The following is a 16,596-nucleotide window of genomic DNA, read 5'->3' on the forward strand; positions in this document are numbered from 1 at the left end:
AAATTTATGACTATACATGACCCCAATATTATTGATTGTCGGTCCTGATTTCCTTCCGTTTTCCCTTTTCGAAGATCCTAAAGGAGTGACTTTGGTACTTGGTACAACACCTTGAGGATCTCTATCAGAAGGGCTTTTTGGAGTTCGACCTGTTTTAAAAAATGATTGAGTTAGTCTATTTTTAAGCTAATTACTAATAGGACATTAATACCTGGTTCAAATTTTGGGCAGCGGCATCCTTTGATATTATAGGCTCTTTTATCCATCTGTTTGTAATTGGTTTGACTCTCCTCCTGCCTTGTTCTTATATCAATTGAATCATTTGAAGCGTATGCTCTTTGGTCATAGTAAGGATATGGCTTAGACGCATATTTATTGGTTTGATAACCACTTTCAGGATTTCTTCTACAAATGATAACTTTGTTTTGATGTGAGCTTGGGGTCTCACGCTGGCTTTGGCTGAAACTTTCTTCACTCTCAGCATTATTAATGCGATTAACAAATTGTTCAGAGGACAATAAGCTGGTTTGTGAAGATAATTTATCCCTATTTCTTTCATATCTTGCTCTTTCTACTGGAGAACCCATTAGAGCATCAGTTGAGGCACTTTTGTAATTAAGACTACGCTTGCTTGATATATCTTCGGCTTTATCACTTTTGATTTGGCTGAATTTTCCCTTCCCATTTGTACAATAACACTTGGATATCTTTCTTTGAATTCCTCGATCTTTATCTACATTCTTAGGTTGCTGCGCCGGAGATCTTTCCTGTATACCTCTGGCAATGTATTTTTCCATTTCCGTATTACTCGGCAATTTAAGACTCCACTTGCTACTTACACCTGGAGGAGGTTTGCTTATCCTTTCTATTTTATTAAGATATTCAGATCTACTTTGCAGTTTTTGAAGACGTCCATCTTGCATTTCAATATCCGTTTCCGAGGGACTGTAACCGCCATAGTCCTTATAGGATGAGCCAGGACAGCTTTCTTTGCACTTAAAGGAAACCTTAGAGTATCCACTGGTTTTTGATGCAGTTTTACAAATTCTCCGATCTGGACTAAATTCCTCGCCGCTGTAGACCCGTTGTTTTAATTTCTTGAATTCCACACAATCTTTACTGTTCGTTGTGGAACTTATTCTCTGGAAATTTCCCTCCTCCATAGGTGAATTTTTACTGATTGTCGCAGGTTGGATCAAGGAAGCTAATTTCTTTTTCTTTCCTCTTCTCCTTGCTTTCTTATTTGGATAGCATTGACAAGAATTATCCGATTTAATAGGCGTATTAAGCTTGTGATCATATGGAGTACGATTAAGAATGGAACAATTTATAATCTCGTCCAGAGATCCCTTAGAATTTTTTTTAAGTTCTTCCTTTGCTTTATTTATATTTAGTTGCCAGGTGGAAGGATACGTGGTAGAACTATGACGAGATCGTGAACTGGCCCTGGAATCTGTATTGAGTTTAATACTGTGACAGCTGACTGTTGGATTATCATCTGGGAAAAAGGATTAATAAAATGGAATTAAAGTTGGCTAACATTTTTATATTCCGAAACCAACCTCTTGGCTTTAATTTCCTCCAGGACCGCGAATCCTTCTTTTGCAGCTCATATCCTTGCTTTTGCTCTGCCGTTTTTCTCTCACCTAAAATCCTTAAAGAATTTGCTACCAAAATTTTATTCACTTTTCTTACTGATTTCGACGTCGATCTCTCCAGAATTCGTTTGAGCTGTTGCGGATCACCGGTCAGAGGACCCTCGTTCTGGACGAAATCGATGGAAGGGCAGTCTCTTCCAACGCTTTTGCTCAAGGCTCGTCGCAAGAGAATTTGTTGGGCAGTGCGACGCCTTCTATTTAGGGCAGCCATCTTAAAGGAGCGGAAATCAGGAACGCCCGCTCAGAGGCTCAGTTACATTGATGGTTAAAAGTGACAGTTAAAAAAAAGCAACTTCATTTTATAAATTTGCGTTATTACTTGGATTTTAAGTTATTTTATTTCTTGCTAAAAGACTTGTAAATTTAAAGATTTTGTCATAATAAACATTAATTCGAAATGTTTTTCCGTTTATTAAGGTTTAAGATGTATCAATAGGTGTAGTCATAATATGATCCAGATCAATTAAGAATATAATAGTGTTTTCGTTTGCTTTCTCTCAAAAATTGTCAAATAATGTCAGAAAAATCTTCTTAAGGTTTCTGTCATTAGCTGACAATATATTGAGGATCCGCTAAGATAGTCTGCAATCGGTGGACTTCCAACTTGTTGTGTAATTTTGTTAATATTGTAGATGTTACCTACAACAACCTCCACAGCCGTAGTCATAGGTGTAACAGCTTTTTGGAACCGGTGCACAGCAGCAAGAATTGCAGTAAGGATAACGGCAAGGGCTGCAGCCATACTCTAGGCATCTGGGTTTCGGATTAATGACAAAAGGAGGATTGGCAAACCGGTCATAATAAACTTTAGGAGCCCACTTCTTACGTTTTCTGCGTCGTTTTTTCTTTAAGTAGCATATGCAATCGGTGTTCGGTATAAGGTCTCGAAGAGTTTGCTCCAAATTAGTCAGATCGCACTCGCAGCCGAGATTTTCGGGAAATGCTTTGTTTGGTACACAGGTGCATTTACCCTGACGATTGCAGGTACACTCCGCCTCCTCTGCGAACGATTCTTCCTTCTCTGGTTCCGAAGCGGAAGCACATTTACAACAGCGACAGGTATCCAATTTTCCAGTTGATATGCAAATGGGCACCTGTAACAGGCAAAGGGGCGTTATTTGTAGATCTTACTAAAAATATCCAATCGCTTACTTGTATGCATTTGTATGTCTTGTTCTTGGCATCAGTCACAATTACTTCCTGCATATCCGGGCTTTTAATTTTCGAAAAATATTCCATATTGTTGGGATGTGCGTTTATATCTTTATTTCTGTCTATTCCTGAATTTCCGAATTCAGTTCTGGGAGGTCTCAAATCATTTTCCATTGGGCTAGATCCTCGACAATTGCATCCTCTGCCTATCAGGCGCTGCCTGCTCTTCTTAGTGGTGTGTTCATTAAGATGTTCGGGGATGATATCATCAGTGTTTTGAGGAGTAATCGGACTTTTATTTTGAAACATCTCGGGAGCGGGGCATCGGCAATTGCGTTGGGGTTCAGGTTGACGAGGTATACGCGACTGGTCGGCGTAGACATTATTTGAGTTTCTAAAATATGGATCGTAGAATTGTATAATTAAAATATTTTATCAAAACTAATAAATTAACATAAAGTTTTACCGTCTTGACTGTGCCCTCCACTCATCCTGGTATCTATAGAAAGAAAAACGTTAAATTTAAAATTTAAGGAGTTAGTACAATACTGTACCGATTTCGGCTATTTCGAACGCCATCGCTGTAGATCATAAGGACTTTTTTTATTATTTGTTATTAAAGTTAAGAGGTGGTAAATACCTATATCGACGGCTATTGCTGTGGGAACAGGAGAATTATGAAACTAGTTTTAGATTTTAAGAATGGTTATCGGTAATGGCTTACTAGCGAACATGATTCGGGTCATAGTTAAGTCTTGGTCTCCCGCTGGTCCCAGCTCCATAGTCAGGTCTGGATGGTGGATAATAATTGCTAAAATATAAAGAAATAGATAGAATAGAAAATACAGAGGGAACTTTTATGTAATTCCAAAAAAATATATTTATAAATAGTTATTACATACATTTTTTCTAATTAAGATTATTTAATCTTACCCAGGAGGTCCTCCTCTCGGACCTGGATATCCCCTAGGTCCAGGACCTTGATACCCCATATATCCTTGGCCCTGATATCCCCCATGCCCATGACCCTGGTATCCAGGACTTGCTCCCGGATAACCATTTCCTTGAAATGGAGGTGGATCGTTTTTGCTGAAATAATCTTATTTATATAGTATATATACATATATTTGTACGGTCATATATATCACTTACTTCACCACAATCAGAAGGATGGTAGGTTGAGGGGGCTGAGCTGGTTGCTGTGTGGTCAGTCGCGTTTGACTATGGCTCTTATTGAAAATTGGAGATGTGGCCCCATGTAGTATAGGAGAAAGGCCCCCTTGGCGTGGGGTATAATTTGAAAAAACTTCGTTGCGATTACTGGATTGAGTTTTGTAGTTATCAGGCTGCCTTTCATTGCCATCTCGCAGGTACATATCGCTATCCACCGACTGAATTGTACGGTTCGACACTCGTCGACTGGTGTTACCCTCTTTATCACCATCACGTTCAGCCATCAATCCAAGCGGCTCTGGCCAGGGAAGAATATCGGAATGACGGAGTACACAGTTCTTGCAGCGACAGATGTTTTTTTCCGGCTCTGGAGTCGGCTGCTCACAGAACATCACCCTGACATTTCCTAACCAAAACTCCTAAAAGATTTGTGGAATAGGGATCCGAAAAATTTATGAAAATAATTTAAAATCTGATAATTTTGATAAGATAATATCAGATTGCTTTAAGCTGCCCTTGTTGGAGGATTTTCAGAATGACTACTTTTTGGATTTCCCCGGGAAGCATTCAGAACTAATTGTCCGTTTCTGACTGCTCTTTTTCCTAGTCTTAAATAGGTCCTGGACATTTCTGCTGGTCTTGGGTATACTGGTAATCGAATCTTTGCATATTGGATCCGTCCCAATGCATCTCACTTGTGGTTGGACCTGAACTCCAGCCGTACTTTGAATTTTCTCAAACATGACATTGAGGGGCTTTAGAGTATTTCCCTTTTGATCCCGAGTTTTCAGCCCGATACGCTGTTTCAAAGAAGACTTTTTGCAAATCCTTTCAATTTTAATGGGTTCTCTGGTTGTTATATCATTGAGTTCTGAGGTGCTAAGTGATTTATCGGAAGTGGCTATAATATTTATAAAGCTGTTTTCACTGCTGGTTTCAAGGTCACTCTGAAGGGTTTGATCATTAGTTTTCATTTCAGTATGTTTATCCATTTTCTTAAAGTAGTCCTGCTCTTCCTCCAATTCAGCTAATTTGTTGCTCGCACTTCGATACCAGTCATCCTCATCTACCTGTTCCTCCTCCTCCTCTTCTTCTATATAAGAATATCTAAGGTTACCCCCCTCATGGCGATAATCGCAATTGGAACTGTAACTGGATGTTTTGGGAGAGCTAAGGACATAGATTGATTCCCCCGTTGGATGGTAACACTTGCCTTGATCTTCCCTATCTTCCTCTGATTTTATACTTGGTGGGGGTGCCTTAAGATAAGGGGGCGGAAAGACATCGGTCGATCTCAAAGAATAGAAAAATTCTGGATTTTCTAAGAGGCTTTCCTGTTTAATACCCAATTGTTTTGGATTATTGACCGTGTCGTAACTTTTTTTGCAACATTGCATAGAACACCACATGGTTGTGCTAGCATCCTTGGTAGATTGCTTATAGGTGTGTGGCGAATCTGGGTACTTATCACATCCTAATGCCGAGTTGTTTGCTTCTAAGATCTTTGGTAAGTCATCTGTGCTGCTTTCCTGATTTTGCATGTGTATAACGGTAGTAGGCTTAGGAAGACGTTTCCGTTTCCGCTCCTTTAACCAGGGCAAACGCTCAAGATGGGGCTGATTTTGAAAAATTGATTTAGATGGCTGATAGTAAGCAGAGGATGGATATGGAGGAAAAGGTTGTACGATCAGCGGTTGGATTGGTAACTGTAAGACCTCGACGGGAGGTACTCCTCCCCTACTCGAATCCATAGGGCTTTGAACTGACTGCCACTCCGATTGTTTAGGTTGCTTGTCTATATAGTCATTTAATCGGTCAATGGTTTCACACAATATATCGGTTAGGACAGAGAGCTGGCAGGCCTGGGGGTTAAAGGTTTTACTACTCTCGTCGGTATTGGTACTCTCTTGATGCATTTCCAGTTGCTTGAACTTTTCCACTTGCAAATAGCTATTCAATTCCATAATAATATCCTTAAAGTCATGAACAGCCTGTGGTCCACACGTATTTTCGGTTTCTTCAACTGAATTACATTCACATTGGTTACCAGCGCTTAAACGACTAAGAGAATCAAAAACATTTTCATAGCCGTGAGGCCATTCATTAGGGAAGAATTGAAAGTTGCATGGATGCACGGGGCCACATATTGGAGGGTAGGTCACAAAGTATGGATTTAGTAACTCCCTTCTACGTCTTCTTCTAGATCTTAAGGACCCGGAACCGTTAGATTCGATATTAACGCATACTCGCCGGGTCCGTCGCATTGTGGTGGTTCTTGTTGGGATCGGTATTTGGGGATCCAGTCTCGACTGGGGTCTTCGGACTCGCTCCAACATTTCTGAAAGTCCTTTAATACCTATTCCTCTCAACTGGGTGTTTAGATAAAAATTATAATTACAAATTTAAAATTTTGACAGCTTATATAAAAAATAGATTGTATTTTCTGTGATAGAAAAATCTATTAGATTTTACGCCAAGTTAAAGATGCCAGTGAATGAGTTTATTTTGTTACCTAATTAGTTTAAGTTTTATGAATTTTTTTAAGCACACATTTTAAATTTGTATTTTATTCGACTTCTGAAGTTTTTTTTTTTTAATAAAAATAAGAATGGATACAAATGTAAATATATGTGAATAATGACTGCAGTTGAAAAGTGGAATCGTTAGAAGTATGGGCTTTTAGAAAAACGGTAGCAATGGAAATATATCTTCACTTCTTCGAATCAATTGGCTTGCGGCGGTCTCCAAAGCGGGCGTTGACATGGTTTTTCTCTCCAGGGATCTGGCTGCGAAAATGGGCCCACTCTTTCTGGTAGTACTGAAATAAAGCCACCGGATCACAGTGCCTGGATTTGTCACGACGGCGCACTTTACGAGGAAAGAATGAAAATATAAGATTTAGTTAAATCATTTTATATCGAATATTTACCTAATGAAGATCCATGCCTACCAGCAGCGCGTGGGTGAGACTTGCTTCGTCGGCGACGTTGCATTCTAGGACGGTCTTCATTACCTTCCGATTCACCACTGGATGTTGGGGGTTCCTTTCCCTGGCGAGTCTTGCTGCGACCGCGGCGGTTCCCGTTTGACTGAGGTTGTGCAAAAACTATGTCCTTAGCCACCGATGGAGGAACAGATGCATCCATCAAGAGTTTCTCCTTAAAAAGCCGTGCTAAATCCGCCATCCCAGCACCGGCATCGGAACGCAGCTGCTGGTCATCATTCTTGTCAGTCTTGGGCTCCTTCTCCTTGGCAGATGGACAAGAACACGATGGAGGCGCATTCTCCTTATCTTTCTCGCCACTTAATTTGGCACGCGAGCTGACGGTGCCGCGTTTATGCAGGCCGTTGAAATTGTCCTCCTTTGTGTTCTCCGCCAGACGTTCCTCATATTTGATGAGTTTGCGCAAGTCTAAATTGGGATGGGATCGGATCAAAGAAGTGGCCATTAGCAGGGAAATGAGGATGCTGGATTGTGGGTATGTGATATGCATGGATGGCATGAATTGGGATTGCATGACCTAAATTGAATATTATTTTGACTAGAAATGTTCCAAAAAAACCTTCGGTTCGGCTCGTAAAACTTGAAAATTCCAAAAATAATTAAAAGATGGAAAAAAGAATAAAAATACGTATAAAATTTAAATTTTATTAAAAACTAGCCATAAGAATTTCGACCCTTTCGATATGCGTTCAATAAATTCAAAGCTTTTATGTATGTTTAATTGAATATTTAATTTAATTTACTCTTTGTTTTAATATTTTTACAATTTGCTTTTGGTTTTTTTGTTTAAATTTAAATTATCTCTGTTACATAGTTTACTTTTCCTTTTTTAAATAGCTTGAGCGTTCACTTTAATAATATTACATGGCTAAGAAAATGAAAACAGTTTAATTGGTGATTTCCACAGTTAAAAACAAAAACGATAAATGGAAACTTCACTACTTAAAAGCTAGATTGAAAATGAGAGTTTTTGGAATAGTCCGAAATTGATGATGAGAAGATTTTCACGGGCAAGGGAATTTGAGCTAAACTAAGATTAAACTAAGTCTTATGTACGTATTTCCGTGTGTGATTTGTGTGTGACTTTTAATTATGCTACATTTAGTTAATGGGTTGGTTTAGCTCTTCTAACACAATTGTATTTGACAAAATTGATTTCACAAATGAAGTTCTTTGAAATCACATGATAATGCATTTCGCTGTTCACCATTTTGGCAGTGGTTTAGTCTCAAAAGATGGTTTCAAACTAGTGCATTACACAGTTATTCATTGAACTCTAAAAATACGAAATTGTAATAAGAAATTTAATTTGGAAAATTATGGAATTAAATAAGGTTTGCTTTCGTGATTTTGGAGGGATTTGTGGCCTAAAAATACCTACAAACTGAAACTTATTACTCATCGGCTCTGTACACACTAAAAGCTAAACGTGATTGGTGCTAAATGATGCGTTTCTTGATCTGGATGATGATAATGATGACCGAGGGTGCTTAGCGGCGGTAACGAAATCGTCGGAATGGTGCCCTTAGCCGACGGCAGGTGACACGCACCTCCTTCTTGAGGAACTGCGAGATGGCCAGGGATTTCACGGCAGCTGTCGCCGCTTCGGCGGCACAACTGCTAGCCGCTTTTCCATTATTTGGTGGTGCATACTTGGAGATGTCGAACTTCCGCTTAGGCGTCGTCTGGTGTGGACAATGTTCGTGGGAATCGCCCGCCTGGGTGTTGCTCAGATCCAGATCGGTATCCAGTCCATCCGAAGAAACGGTGAAGATGTCAGAATTGTCTCCCAGTTTCTCACTTGGCGAAATGCAGCTGCCTAGGCTTCCGTTCAGCTGGGGAGTTCTCCTCTGCTGCTGTTGAACTTGCACGGTAGTTGGAGTGGAGGTAGGGTGAAGTCTTTGACCATTGTGCAGGGTGAGCATGAGTTTCTTGCCCTGCGTTAAGTGCTCGTCAGGTGGCGTGGTTACGGATATGGCAGGTATCCGTGCTCGCTTTTCCGGCGGCTCCGTTTTCTTGCCCATTTCCTGCTCTTCGAAGGCATCTTCAAACACATCTTCGTCCTCCTCTTCTTCCTCCTCCTCGACATCCGCATCAGTGGCTTCGATTTCCGCCTCATCATCTTGCTGTTGATCTACAGAATCCGCCATGGTTTCATCTTCTTCGGGTAGACTTTCCATTTCATCGACTTCCGGTTCAACCTGTTCATCTATATCTGTCGCTGGTGGAGTCATAGCTGCTTCCTGTCTGGAATCATGTCTATCATCAGCAGGCGATATATCGCCATCACCTCCGCCTGGGATGTCGCCACCGCCTCCTTCATCGTCTTCATCTTCTTTGCTTAGAAGTTTCTCCCTTGTCGCAGAAGACGTAGTAGTTGTGGTTGTGGTGGTTTGCTCCTCCTCCGTTTCCATAGGCTCTTGCTTTATTGGGTGAGGTTCAGCCAAACCTATTTTCTGGAAACTAATTCGCTCATCAGGCAAAGATCGACTACCTAGTCCACCTGCATTTCGCCTTCTCTGAGCTTTTGGCCAACCCGTACGATTTGATTTCAGGCTCTTTTTCTTTCTATAATAACTTGCATATAGACTAAGATTGTTTATTCGTCGACCGGAGCTCGTTTGGTTTCCTCTGGCCAAATCTTCCTCATCATCGCCACTTCCAGCGCTCCCCAAAATTAAATCACACAGGTCAAACTCGCTTGTGAAGCAATCAGTTGGTGGTGGAGTCTGTGGGGTGTTGACAATCATTTGTTTTCCCTCTTCCGGCTCCTTCTCCGCTGACAGTTCGCTTTCGTCCAAATCATACTCTTTGCCAGCTAGCTCCAGATACTTGTCCAACTGCCAGGCAATGAAACCTGGATTGCAATACTGACTGGCTTGATCAAGAGCTTTGAGCGCACTCGGTTCCATCTCGTATTCGAGCAGACCCTTCTTGCTGGGCAATTTGCGAACTCCGCGAAAGGCACCCATTCCGGGAGCTTGTTGTGTATTAGGACGCACTGATCCGGCTCCTGAACGGACCACTCTTCTATTACGCTTGCCCAACAGGGCACTCGCTGAGGATTCCCTGGTTGAGAATTCCAAACGACGCAAAAAATTCTCGCCCATATTTCGTACAGCAGGTGTCAGGCGACGACTTCTTGATGGTGAAGATGTCTGCGGTGTAGGATTCGGAGCTGGGGCTGGTGGAGAATGATCATATTTGTTCTGTCCACGTCTCATTCTCTTCACAGTCTCGCTAATCTCGGTGGCAAATCGAAGTTCCTCGACAGGAGTGGCAGCTTGGGAACGAGTAGTTCGTGGCGATGAAGGTGCCACTGGTTCCTGTTTTATTGGAGTTTTTAGCTTTGGAGCAATCGCAGGGAGGAGGCTCTTCTGCTTCGGAATTGGTTTTGCTTTGGGAGTCCTGTCGCTGCCGTATAATGCAACTGACCAAAGCTAAAGTAGAAGCATGTTCTCGGGGAGATTTTCTAGGTGGTAATTCGGCAATTCGCGCGAGCTGTTTATTCCTGCAGGTTATTCCACTTCGCTGACTGTTGCTGCAACTGGAACTGGAGGTACTCCTTACTCTCTCTATCAGCTGCACTCTATCTCCCAAAGATCCCGAGGCAAACTCTCTTTCCAATAGTTCTGGGGTGCTGGCCTTGCTATCACATTTGGCTATGGCAGTGGCCAGGGAATTACCCTCCAACTGTTGGAGTTGCTCCTGTTCCTGCTGATAACGCTGGAGGAGGTGCAGCTTTTTGTTCTTGTACGTTGCGGAGGAGGAGGACTGGGCTTCTTCCTCCTTTTTAATTTCCCTTTTCGAAACAGGTTTGTGATCTTCCTGCTTCAACTCGGCTTGCTTTTCTTGCTTTCCATCGTTTGCCTCTCGGCATAAAGCACAACTGTGTGCTGGCAATGTTCTGGCCATGGGTATGGGACCCATTTCGTAGGGAAGCTTCCTATAGTTAGTACTACCGTAGTACGTGTAGTAGTTCTCTTCACCGGCATCCTGTCGCACAAACACCTGATTCCACAACTCTCTACTTGGCAGGGACTCGAAGGTATACTGCATTTCTTGTAGTCTTTCACTTTTGCTGCAATCGAAGAACAAATCCATAGCTGGTGGCGTTACCTTTGCTTGTTTCACTTTGTTTTTTGTGGGACTCAAAGGCTTTTGACTCTTTCCATGACTCTTTCTAGACGGTGAGGTTTTGACTTCTGGTGTTTCCAGCTCCCCGGCACTACGGTTTATGGTTAATCTAGACAGCCTCCTAGCAGCCCTCTGTTCACGAGTATCCAAGGATTTGCGTTGGCTTGCCGTGGTTCTACGCCGGCTGCCAGCTATATAATCCTCATCGCTGCTAGTGGACAAACTGCTGTCTAAGGCCTCTTCTAGTTCGTTATCTAATAGGTCTCCTAGATCCTTCAACTCCTTTACTTCCTCTACTTCGATTACTTCTTTCTTTATTTTTTTTTTAGGCTTTTCTGATTCCCCCATCCGATCCTCCAGTTTATTCGCTATTTTCCGGCTGGTTGTCTGCCTTAGCTGTTGCTGCTGATGACTGCTGGCTGTGGCTGCTGTTACAATGGCCGTAGCTGTGCGACTGCTTTTCCTGGTGGCCACCACTAACTCCTGCTTTATTTTATTCTTCAGCTGCGGCTGTGGCTGCGGTCTAAGCTCTTCTTCTGGCTGGATGGGGGCGCTCGGAAAGCGCTGCTGGTTGCTATTGCTGCTACTGCTCCCCGTGGATAATTGGCGTTGGAGTGGCTCCTGCTTTGCTGCTCCTCCTCCTACTTTTCTTCGTCTTCCCACCGCTTGAGCCCGCTTCCGTATGCTAGACGTGGGCAATCCAGAAGATTCTTTTGTCTCTGCCTCGCTGGTGCTGGTGTCTAGGCTAGCAGAGGATATACTATATCTGCCTCTTACATCCGAAGTCGTTTGCCGATCGATATCTGTGGGTAACTCACTACTGCTTCTCGTTGTTGGAACTGTAGTTCTAGGGAACATAAAGTTCTCTGCCTCTCCATTTAGTCGTTGCAACTCTGTTTGTCGAATCTTTTGGAACTTGACAATCAGGGAGGGCGAATCCACTTGGCTGGGCGGCCTTCCTCTTCCTCTAGGGGGCGTGACACATTCTTCCCTGGTTTCCACTACCTTATAAAGCGACGAAGGTGGTAACATGGCTCTTATGGGAGGTGACAGACCAGAGCTCAGCGTTTTCCTACGACCCGAAGTAGTTGTAGGCGTTGCAGCAGCCGTGGTTGGATGTTCCTGTCGCTGAAGCTCCGAAAGACTTCCGGGTAAGTTTCCCAGAACCTTCTTTCCACCAGGAGAGGGAGTTTGAGGTGAGGCAACTGTTCCACCTTGAAATTTCTCCGACGAATGTTTTCCCTTAGTTATCCTTTTGGATTTTTCGCGCAATGCTGGGGAGGGCCTCTGACGGAGATTCTGCAACTCCTCATTACTCAACGATTCATCCACATCCATGTCCAATTCACTCTCTTCGGGCTCCTCCTCCAGGAACTGATTCACATTCGCTGAACTACGAATTAGTGTGTCTAAAGCCAGAAAATTGTCAGAATTCTTGGCAAATAGTTCGTGATCTTTGCTTTGCAAATGGATATTCAAAATATCGTACTCCAATTTGCAGATCTCACACACTCCACCTTGTTTATCACTCGAATCCTTGGCCTCTCGACAGTTAGAACGCGGACTGTTCGGTATTGCTGTCTGTTTTTTCAACTGGTGCAGAGCTGGATGCTGAGGAGGCTTTCCTTCCCCCGCTAGTTGCTTCTCTTTTTGGGACGTACGTGAACCCAAAGTCTTGCGGGTCATGCTCTGCTCTTTTTCCCTGGATTTCGACTTGGTTAGTAGTCGAAAGGCGCCGTCTTCGCTGCTTAAGTCAATTTTTGGCCAGTCGTCTGGCTGCTTAATAAGATGGTAGTAGGGTCTATAATTACGCTTGACGGATTCGATCTTCACATACTGCTTTTTTAGCTGAATATGATGGGGGCTAGCCGATGATGCTCCTCCTCCACAGTCCTTCTTACCCTCAAGGTATTGCTTAAGCTCAGTCTGGATGCGTTTAATAAAGCGCTGGGCGTAATCCGTCTGCCAGATGGTATAGCTTCGTTTTAAGGATGTCGTGGGCGTGGTATTAATACTTGCCGCCCCAACGGTGCTCCTACGCACACGACTCAGTATAGCATCCGCCCTTGATTGCCTCTGATTTGGTTTCCTTGCTGAAACATCATCCTGTTGATAGTGACTGGTTGGTGTATTGGGTGTGCCTGGTGTTCCGGGAGTTCCGGTATTAGCTTCCGGCTTATCGGTGATAAAGTGAGTGATATTGTCGCTTAGGAAGAACTCGAGATGTCCGCCCAAAGCTTTGATATCGGACTCAATGCGTTTGGCAAGCTGATGATCGCATATGTCCAGGTAAAACTTAAAGTGGCACAGGGGGCGTTTGCTTTTGATGACCTTTACTTTTGGAGGAGTGCCTGCTGCTGCGGAATTTGCTGCTGTTGAGTGGCTAGTTGTTGTTGCGAGTCTGCTGGCGCTTTGTTTGTCCGACTGCGGTTGCATACCTTCTGGCGCAAGTTAGCTGCAGCCAAAGGACCCAGAATTAAAGAGAAAAAGAGGGTGGGGGAAACGCTATTAATTACAAGTTTTTTTTTAAGGGATTGACCTACAGTCGAACTTCAATAAATAAAAAGGAATATGTTAAATTGTTATATATGGAACTAATGGAGATTATAAGAAATCGGTAAACTAATAATAAAAATGGATTCGGATAATAAATATATGAAATTTTAAAAAGTAATTCTAAAAATCAGGAAAAAATTTGAATGAATTCATAAATATTTTATATTGCATCGAAACATTTTCTAAATACATCAAGTCGCAAAATCTTTTTTATTATTAAAAAACAATAAAAAAAAACAGTGGAAAATAATTTTCCCTCCAAATCTAGTTGAAGTGGAGTCGTACCAGTTAAAAGCTGCAAATTAAAACTTCAAAATTATAGAAGTTACATTATTTGAAATTCGACTGTAGCTAGGAAACCAACACCAACCGCATTTACAGCTTATTTGTCACGAAAAAAATAAATAAATCACTGCCTGAAATCCTTCTCCTGGTGGTGATTCTTCTTCTTCTTCTAACTCCTTGTGGGCGTCGCGATGTGTGTTATGCAATTTGCCATTCGGATACACACATATCAAATCAATAACTGCATTCGAATGCATTTCGGTATGTATTGCCTAAAAGGCCATCGAGTATTGAGTGTGAGTTAATTTATTTTAATTCCAAACTAAAATGGGACTACAGAATCACAACCCAAGCGGGTGGAAGAAGAAGAAGGACCTGGCCGAGTTGCCAGGTCGACTGAAATCAGCTAGGCGTTGCCAACTCGATGGAAGATTAGAGGTGACATAAATGCTATGTACATTCTGAAGCTGCATTCGATTAAAACCAGTTTTATTTATCTTTTTTGAAGGGTAAAAACAAACACATGTTCAGTTGTGAGAATTTTAAAACTGATGATTGGTGTTTGTAATTGTTAATTACTCACTACATATGTGTGCTTCATGGTGATATAATAAAAGTTCTACGTCTATTTTATTTGTTTATAAAATAATTGTATTGTATGCCATTTCTCAAAATTTTGGATTAATCTTATATTTTATCGTGCATGTCCCTTACTCTCTTGAGAAATTTTATTGTTTATCACACTCATATATTTTGTCTTTGTTTATTTATATTTAAAAAAAACAATGCGAATGAGCTGACATAGGCATAATGAGCGATGACCGATATCAAACTCAGAATCGCAATTAGTCCGGCAACCTTGTTGCGCTGAGCACTCACCCACTCGTAAATACTTTTAAATAAATTATCTGCTCAACAACCAATATATGTATATATAGCGACGGGCGTTAATATAACCTGAAAAACGAGCACATCACCACGCTGCGCTGGCACTTTTTCAGCAGCCCCCACTTTATATTCGCCATTACAACACGAAGCGTTGACGCAAAGCAAAACGCGAGAGACCCTAGTGGCAACCCTAAAGCAGCAGCAGCAGCAACAACAACAAAGGAAAATAAGAAAAGGAGGACGGGTACACAAAGCAAAAAACGCAAAATAACAAACGAAAAAACGCACAATGAAGAGTAAGAGAGGGAAAAGGCAGAAGGCACACACTCACATAATTCATGTATACACTTGGGGGAAAAAAAATTGTATTAATATAAAAAATATAATATGATATTTATATAATTGTGTTTATAGGAAAGATTTTTGACGAAATATTGAATTATTTTCGCGTAATTATTGTTATTGAAACTAGAAAAATAACTTCAAAATGGTGACTATTTATTTGTCCCAAACTGTATGTGTGTTTGTGAAAAAATTCATGTGAAGTTGCGGATGAAACTGACAATGCGGTGGAGGCCGAAATACACAGAAACTCAGAAAAGCAGGCCCACAGCAACAACAACAACACGTATGGAAAACAAGCAAAATAAAAAAATACGATACAGTGGGCCCATAACAGACATGTGTTTAGAACTTCCAATAAAAGTTTTTTATCCATCAGTTCGAGAGCCTTGCGAATGCCGATTTCTTCTGCTGGGCCGGTCGTTATTGGATTATTCCTATAGTTGTGCTCCAAATGGCTTTTGTTGTTGCAAACCACTGTGAGGTGTGTATGTATGTACATTTGTGGACATGTGTGTTATTCACAATTTCCAAGTAATACTTGTTTTTATTTCATCTTTTTTCATTGCACTGTATTTCTGGCTGTGTCGCTGCTCTTTTTCTCGCCTGCGCTTTCTACGCACGTTCGTTGTAGGGAAAAAAATAAATAAAAATGGTGACGAATCGTTTGAAATTCAGCCGAAAAGCCGCAACCGAAAAACTCTGTGCATAAAAAATAACAAACCAAAAACACACACACATTCCCACTTGTCCGGATTGCTTACCTTTCAGAAATTCACGGAGTTGCTCTGCTGATATATTTCTATACCCCAAATCATTTAGATACTGCAGAATGGCCCGTGCATCCAATGGCAAATGTGACATTTTACTTTTCGCCAAGTAGAGCAATTGTTCTTGATTTTCGTATTGTTAATTTTTTGTTTATATTCCACCCTTACACACACGCGCGCGCATTTACACACACGAATGCAAAATCGCCGTTTGCTTCGGTTTCTTTCTCGTTTGTTTCGTTTGCTTCTTCTTCTTTTTATTCGTGTTTGACTTCGTGCGCCGACAATCGACCAATTTTCACTGTACTTTTGCTTTGCGTTGGCCGTTTTTTATTTTATACTTGCATTTACTCGCGTCAAATTAATTAGTTGCATTGGCTAAATATACACAACTGCAATGGAACGTTTCCGTTCGAGCGTCTATTTGCATTCGCCGTCGTTCCTTCGTTGACGCCTTTGTTATTTTTATGCCTTTTGGCTGCTTTTCGCGAGCGGGGCGTATCCAAATCTTTTGTGTACGCACCATTCGAGTGTCGAAATAGTCGATTTTTCTATTTTCACATATTTCCTCGTTAGTTTTATAACAATTTTCACCAATTGAAAATAAAGTGTACACGAACAGAGCAGCACA

The 16,596-nt window shown here is 41.6% G+C and overlaps 5 protein-coding genes across 6 annotated transcripts; all 5 read right to left on the minus strand.

Annotated features, from left to right (window-relative positions):
• Positions 1 to 118: 118 nt before the first annotated feature.
• LOC108102760 lies at positions 119 to 1,869 on the minus strand. The gene is made up of 2 exons (XM_017207957.2): positions 1,563 to 1,869; positions 119 to 1,498 (listed from the first exon to the last, which is right to left on the minus strand). Exons 1-2 carry the CDS (start codon positions 1,867 to 1,869, stop codon positions 171 to 173), a joined length of 1,635 nt encoding a protein of 544 aa, XP_017063446.2. The 3' UTR covers positions 119 to 170.
• A 146-nt stretch (positions 1,870 to 2,015) lies between these two features.
• On the minus strand, positions 2,016 to 4,465 carry LOC108117905 (uncharacterized protein CG42266). Of its 2 annotated transcripts, XM_017230553.2 has the most exons (9): positions 3,963 to 4,464; positions 3,744 to 3,899; positions 3,535 to 3,621; positions 3,451 to 3,468; positions 3,365 to 3,391; positions 3,277 to 3,309; positions 2,811 to 3,204; positions 2,485 to 2,752; positions 2,297 to 2,411 (listed from the first exon to the last, which is right to left on the minus strand). In XM_017230553.2, the coding sequence occupies exons 1-9, from the start codon at positions 4,373 to 4,375 to the stop codon at positions 2,404 to 2,406; spliced, it is 1,404 nt and encodes a 467-aa protein (XP_017086042.2). In that variant the 5' UTR covers positions 4,376 to 4,464; the 3' UTR covers positions 2,297 to 2,403. The 2 variants fall into 2 exon arrangements, with proteins under 2 accessions (XP_017085975.2, XP_017086042.2); XM_017230486.2 differs by having other exon boundaries at positions 2,016 to 2,752; positions 3,963 to 4,465.
• A 22-nt stretch (positions 4,466 to 4,487) lies between these two features.
• Positions 4,488 to 6,687, minus strand: LOC108117819. Its single transcript, XM_017230394.2, has one exon. The coding sequence runs from the start codon at positions 6,317 to 6,319 to the stop codon at positions 4,523 to 4,525; it is 1,797 nt and encodes a 598-aa protein (XP_017085883.2). The 5' UTR covers positions 6,320 to 6,687; the 3' UTR covers positions 4,488 to 4,522.
• Positions 6,688 to 6,693: 6 nt separating this feature from the next.
• LOC108117699 lies at positions 6,694 to 7,168 on the minus strand. Its single transcript, XM_017230552.2, has 2 exons — positions 6,997 to 7,168; positions 6,694 to 6,851 (listed from the first exon to the last, which is right to left on the minus strand). Exons 1-2 carry the CDS (start codon positions 7,166 to 7,168, stop codon positions 6,694 to 6,696), a joined length of 330 nt encoding a protein of 109 aa, XP_017086041.1.
• Positions 7,169 to 7,190: 22 nt separating this feature from the next.
• LOC108117527 (protein chiffon) lies at positions 7,191 to 14,366 on the minus strand. The gene is given in 4 exon segments (XM_017230236.2): positions 7,191 to 7,395; positions 8,538 to 10,353; positions 10,355 to 13,579; positions 14,051 to 14,366. Coding segments are annotated over 3 exon segments (5,130 nt in total). The 5' UTR covers positions 13,561 to 13,579; positions 14,051 to 14,366; the 3' UTR covers positions 7,191 to 7,287.
• Between the last annotated feature and the right edge of the window lie 2,230 nt (positions 14,367 to 16,596).

This window comes from Drosophila eugracilis, unplaced genomic scaffold (genome assembly GCF_018153835.1).
Source record: "Drosophila eugracilis isolate 14026-0451.02 unplaced genomic scaffold, ASM1815383v1 contig_1197, whole genome shotgun sequence".
NCBI classification, from domain to species: Eukaryota; Metazoa; Arthropoda; class Insecta; order Diptera; family Drosophilidae; genus Drosophila; species Drosophila eugracilis.

Excerpts from the sequence above, each read along its gene's own strand:
- LOC108102760 (XM_017207957.2), bottom strand. The coding sequence starts at position 1,869 with ATGGCTGCCCTAAATAGAAGGCGTCGCACTGCCCAACAAATTCTCTTG. Across the intron at positions 1,499-1,562 it reads GAGGAAATTAAAGCCAAGAG|ATGATAATCCAACAGTCAGC; the intron begins GTTGGTTTCGGA and ends CCTTTTTCCCAG.
- LOC108117905 (XM_017230486.2), bottom strand. The coding sequence starts at position 4,375 with ATGTTCTGTGAGCAGCCGACTCCAGAGCCGGAAAAAAACATCTGTCGC. Across the intron at positions 3,622-3,743 it reads CCGAGAGGAGGACCTCCTGG|CAATTATTATCCACCATCCA; the intron begins GTAAGATTAAAT and ends TTTATATTTTAG. Across the intron at positions 2,753-2,810 it reads AGACATACAAATGCATACAA|GTGCCCATTTGCATATCAAC; the intron begins GTAAGCGATTGG and ends TGCCTGTTACAG.
- LOC108117819 (XM_017230394.2), bottom strand. The coding sequence starts at position 6,319 with ATGTTGGAGCGAGTCCGAAGACCCCAGTCGAGACTGGATCCCCAAATA.
- LOC108117699 (XM_017230552.2), bottom strand. The coding sequence starts at position 7,168 with ATGGCGGATTTAGCACGGCTTTTTAAGGAGAAACTCTTGATGGATGCA. Across the intron at positions 6,852-6,996 it reads ATCCAGTGGTGAATCGGAAG|TGCGCCGTCGTGACAAATCC; the intron begins GTAATGAAGACC and ends TTCCTCGTAAAG.